The 5897-nt window shown below is 44.6% G+C and overlaps 1 protein-coding gene across 1 annotated transcript; it reads right to left on the bottom strand.

The window, feature by feature from the left end:
* Nucleotides 1–1554: 1554 nt before the first annotated feature.
* H257_15023 (hypothetical protein) lies at nt 1555–2745 on the bottom strand (the record flags this gene model as incomplete). Its single annotated transcript, XM_009842994.1, has 4 exons — nt 1555–1575; nt 1641–1881; nt 1928–2200; nt 2243–2745. 4 exons carry the CDS (start codon nt 2743–2745, stop codon nt 1555–1557), a joined length of 1038 nt encoding a protein of 345 aa, XP_009841296.1.
* Nucleotides 2746–5897: the final 3152 nt, after the last annotated feature.

The raw sequence follows: 5897 nt of genomic DNA, 5'->3' as shown, positions 1-5897 counted from the left end.
TCGAAGTTGATGCAGTTGGATTAGGTGATTGTCTCGAGTCGTGCCAACACCGAACTGCTTCAGTCAATCTGCCACGCCAGTGATAGTATGAACGAAGCGTGCCTGTGATTGCTGCTGGGTGTACCGGATTGTTGGCAGGCTGTACATGGTCTTCCACCGTAGAAACGTCGTACTCGGAGTAAGTCTCAAGCTCAGCTTGGTCTGGCACTTGCATAATTTCACCACATGATACTCTAGTACTACTAGTAGTAGGTGTGTTTCGTAGTTTGTTTCGTAAATACCCAGATAAAGGGAAATACTAACCTGTAGTATTATGTAATAGTCACTTATATATGATACTTGCATCGCAATTACAGCAAAACTACCTGTAGTATTAATAGTCACTTATATATGATACTTGCATCGCAATTACAGTAGTGGTTAGTACTGTTAATAATAGTAGATGTAGTATTTCATCGGTAATTGGTCTTGTTCAACACCCAAAAGCTACAAATGAATCCTATATTGACTCCCCCCTATTAGGTGGAGTCAATTTAGGATTTTCGTCAAAAAAACTGCTTTTGACTTTTGCTTTTCGTGAACGTTATGAAAATCAAAAGCAGCTTTGGTGTAAACCACAAACGCAGCTTGAAGTTGGAAGAGACTAGGTATGGAACCAGCCAATCATACAATTATACTCAAAAGTATACAATTCCTAGTACAATCATGAAATGGCGGTGTCAGTCACCATTTAGCTCCCGAGGGCGGAAGCTAAATTGAGGAATCCAGGTATCGTATAGATCATGTAGCGTGAGCTTAGGAGCATATAGAGTAGTTGTAGATGCCCACCTAACTAGTCCTTCACAACATTCCACGAACCCATGTAGCGCGGGTAGCGATAGCTGTGCCCAAGCTGAGCACCACGATTCGACGGACTTGGGCCGTGGAGTCCACATGACTCGAATACTGATCAGAATGCATTTCGGATTCTAAACTGACTCCGCTTGCGTTTCGAGCAAGCGAATTAAAATACAAAAGTATATAAATTTGTGTTTTAAAATCCACGAAAAGCACAAAATTCCTATATCGACTCACCCTAATCACAAGTGTTTTCAACGGTTCCTTTCACCAGGGATTTTAAGGGAAACAATTTGTCGATAAGTTGTGTTATTGGCTAACCGACCGTTGGTGTGTGCTCAATAGACCTCTTACTCATAGATTAGATGTATGACAGTCTACTAATGAGCTGATAAACTTCACATACTGGTAAAACAGTTCTAGTTTGCCCGAAAACGTAGTCTTCGACGAGAAGCATGGGACTTTTACGTGGACATCAATCAACCTTTGTCCGAAAGACAATTGATGGGTATTTGACCTCAAATAATCCTGAATACACCCAATTCATGTACTTTTTAAGGCAATTGCGTTCTTTTATAACATCTATGCCAGCAAATACCCGCCATCTTCCATTATTTACCCAGCACTATTTGTCATTTAATTCCTAAACCAATTACATTGTCCTAAATGGTCCTAGTTCCGAATTACGTGATAAAACTACTGTTTCCATCTTCATTGTCAGAGCCAAGTTCGGTGTCGCTTCCAGGCAAATCACGAGTAAACGTAAAACCATACTCAACCTCACCTTTCTTTTTGACCTGTACGCGTTCCCAGCGTCTTTCTTCGTCTTGAAGATCTTTGCGCCGATTGCGTCGACCGATGTACTGGGCATTGACATCAACATCTTCTGCACGCAGAGCATGGATACGGACATCGACGTTAGTCAGGGCCAAACATGCTTTCAACACGATGTCGCAGCTCATGCGGCTCCAACGGTACGTGTCGCTAAATGTGGCCCAGGGTGTCTTCAACTGTCCAAAGTAGTTCTCAATGATAACGCGATCGCTAGCAATACGGTCGCTTGCTCGGCAAAGATGAGTATGCCACCTACCGACTTCTTAACGGCAGCACCGCCCGATGGTTGAGCCGAATACCTTGGTAGCCTTTGTCAGCTAGAACGGCCCATTGCTCCATGCCGGGCTCCGAGTCTTTAAGCGTTCTCTCACCTGTGCGCTTTGCCAGCTTGGCCAAGTGAGGGTCGATGTTCTCGTCGAATATTGTCTTTTCCGACACGCTGCCCTTGTAAAACTTGGTGCAGTCAATCGCGAAGCCATTCGGTACCATGGACACTTCGACCTTGTGTTCATCCAGGGAGTGTTTGCCGCTGAAGTTCTCTGCATAATCGTCGGCCGTTACATTGATTTACTGGAACGTGACGTCCGTGGCGTACCGAGCAGCCGTAAAGTTCTTGAATCTATGCCCTGACTCCGCGTGCGCCTTCATTGGCCACTTTTGTTCGACAGCCGCAATGAACGTTCGCATGAGGTATGGGTGGAGAACGGTCAGGAAGGACATGACGCGCTTCTCGAATGTCCTCGGCTTTTGCTTGAATACGGCTGCACCGACGTCACAAGTACCGGAGTGCTTCAACGACGTGAACAGCATCATGAGCAGGCCGCGAGCAGATACCATCGACTTTTGTCCACAGCCGGCATTCCAATGGCGGAAGACGTACTGGCGCACCTCTCTCCAAATTAGGTTGAACTCAGACGGCGAGAAGTGTGTTATCGTCACAATCACTTCAGATTTTTCGGAAGCGAGAAAGGAGTTGTAGATAAGTGAGTTCGAGTCCAAGTCGTTGGGCTCGTCAGCAAGAACGGTAGAGTAGCGGGCTCGTTTAGCGTAGCGCTGTTGGTCGAGGTTTTCCATCAAGGCTACACCTTAACTAATGACCCTCGTTGTAGCTAGGGTCGACGAGGGAGTCGGCTGGGATGCTTGCAAGCTGGAGCGGCGCGACATGGAAGGCAAAATGTCCGTGTTTTCGAGGTGTAACCAGTGCTTTTGGAAATGGTTTAGTGTTTGGTGGGAACTACAACAAGGTCACGAGAGATCTTGTTCAAACGAATTGATTCAATCACCTATTGGCTGGTTGTTGTGTAACCGTGAACCACTAATCCTAAGCACAATGCGATTGACCAACCAGAGATTGGTATTACTTAGAATACATATGATAATTTCAATAATTTTGCTGATGACTTGGTATATAGTAAATCTATTGTCAGGAGGTCTAACTAATGGTTGGTCAAAAATACAATTGATTCAATGCATGAGTCATTATTCACAGTCATTTAGTCACAAGTACAGTGCACGATGACAGAAGATGCCAGAACCTCTCGCTTCGTCGCATGTAAGGTCATGGATTGCTGACTGCATCGTAACTGTCACGATGGGGGAAACAGGAGGTAGGCGAGGGTGATAGTCGTGTAGCAACTTTGCGCAGAGTGTCCAAGACAAACCAAGTGTACAAGGACAGGGGAAAACGGAAAGTGAGATTCAGGCGTTTACCTCGAAGTACAAACTATTGGCTAAACTCAGCAAAAGGGAAACACTGACGTGTGAGAATCAGCGCTCTTTTCCTTGTGCTATAGCCGTGATTGGGTGAGCAATCACTAGGGTAGGGTAGCGACATGAAGAATATACAGAACATGCAAGTATAAAGCGGCCACTGCCTCGGCCTGTTAGAGTTGATAGACTAGGCGATAGAGGTTGGGAGACATGATAGGCGAGGACAAAAGGAGTGAACACAGGCGAGGGAAAAACACCACTTTACAGTAACGGCGGCACATTACTGCGAACACTACCATGGACAGTACGGTCCATGGAAGTCTGACAGGCGCCGCACGGTACTGTGAATACAACGTTATCGGGTAAGCACCACTAAGGGGACATACTTGACTGGTTGACAAGAAGTACTACGAAGCGTCGACTTCGTGCAAAGAAGTTATTAGCGACAGTGTTTCTCGATGGTATCTCTGGTGAGGGCTGGTGGATAAACCAAAGTGGGAACTCCATAGGAAGGAACGGTGGATACACCGGTACTAATTCCATTCGAGATATTGGCGCATGATCCAACGCTGGGTATAAATTTGCAGTGCGATGCAGCTTTAGCGTTGGGGCTTGCACAGCCACGATTAACCCGAAACTCTGGGAGACGAACTGCTGCGAAGAAAAATACTGAAAAGAGGGTGAAACATTAAATCTTACCAGATATATTTCGAAGTATGATATTTTGTGTTTTACTTCGAAGTATGACTTTAGTTTTAAGAATAACTAACTACATACATATAATGCGAGGAATGTATATTTGTATTAACCTGTAAGTGTGGACACTTGTATGTACAGTGTACATCTCAAATGACCGTGTTCGTATCGGTGATTTAATTTCACCGTTGATATTTCCAGTGCAAACGACTTGTACTACCTATGTTGAAATGAATCAATGGTGAAATCATCGATGAAACCTACTAGTAAATCGTTGAAATCGCAGGTAACGTTAAAAGAATCCGTTGAAAACATCGGTGATTCATTTGTAGCTTTTGGGGGTTGAACAAGATAATCAAAACTGTGTGAAATGGGTGCGAAGGGGTTAGGTCGACGTGGGAGCGGTCAATTAACAGGGAATGCATTGTAATTGGAATTTGCACGACCGCCATCGTACAGATACTGATTGGTCACAATATTAGATTCCTTGGATATGATTGGCCGATTGATTTCATGTGATCGTGGACAGCGACATAGCCCATAGTGCCTCGGCGCCATGCTGCTTTCGAGTGCCAAGTCAAGGTGCATATCGCGGCTAGGTCACCTAAGTATATAGAAGCCATGTATTGAAGTCGATACCGCATATCTCTTCTGCGCTTGCATAGAGCCTCCATTCTATGAATCATCACGGCACCGGACTTCGTTTCTGTATTTCGCCCAAGGCCGCTTGCTTTCACGTAAAATACTTAATGTTGCTCAAACCGGTACAGTACAGTTTGCTCACTCTTGTGTGGTCACTCATCGGTAATTTAACGTTAGCGTGCATTGCGTGCTACACGGTAAATGTCCACGAGACTGTTCTGCATGGCGCTGTAGAAAGACCTATGAGCCTTTTTAGAGGTCGGCTCATGGTCTCATGATCGGTAAGTCCGTTAGTCTCCATTATGTGCAGCAGGCCGCCATTCGTCGTGCGGTTGAAAATGTGCATTGTTGGCGCATTTTCATTGGACGAAATGATTATACTTAAAATAGACCAGAAAAAGTAATTCGTAGTAAGAGACCTCAGTTTGCAATTTAATTCGGCCTCCGCAAGAGGTTTCCGTCCGGATAACGACGGGAGCGAAAATAGAGACTGTTGTCGACCGAGTTTTCAACATCCACCTTTTGTGTAAGTATGTCACGAGTGTTGAGAGCATTCAGTTGTAGAGTCAGCCTCCAAATCGAGTTATTGTCCACTACAACTAACTCAGGAAGGAACGGAGGATAAAGAGCAAGTAGAAATGCAAAGTGTGTCAAAACTGACATGTGTTGGATGTCAATAGAGACTTTTAGCAAGTGCGAAATCTTAACTTTCCAGACTTAAACTTCGATTCGAACTTCGAAGCTTGCAGACTTTGCTCGGAAACAGGTCTGAAAAGTGAGGAAGTCATCACACTTTTGGCCTCGAAGTCCGCAGACATCTGACTACTTTCCGAGCCAATCAAATTGCTCTATTTATTGAGGTTTGCTTGCGAAATCTCCGAGAAAATTCGCTAACCTGAAGCGATTATCAGAAATATTTCGCAAACCTGAAGTGGTTTAGGGTTACGCAAAGCACTCGCACGTGCTTGTGTGCGAAGTCTGATGTACTTGTAAAAGGAAATTAGCGTTCTGGTCAGAAATACGACTTCTTCCAGTAGAAAACAAAGCACGTGCTATTTGTGCTTTCATGTTTAAGACCAATCATACTTGAGTATTTGTACCCGAAAAGCGTTCTGGTCAGAAATACGACTTCTTTCAGTAGAAAACAAAGCACGTGCTATTTGTGCTTTCATGTTTAA

This window comes from Aphanomyces astaci, assembly GCF_000520075.1.
Source record: "Aphanomyces astaci strain APO3 unplaced genomic scaffold supercont1.65, whole genome shotgun sequence".
In the NCBI taxonomy this organism is placed as follows: Eukaryota; Oomycota; class Saprolegniomycetes; order Saprolegniales; family Verrucalvaceae; genus Aphanomyces; species Aphanomyces astaci.
The sequence above is the reverse complement of the archived record's forward strand: the minus strand, read 5'-3'. Positions and strand labels throughout refer to the sequence as shown.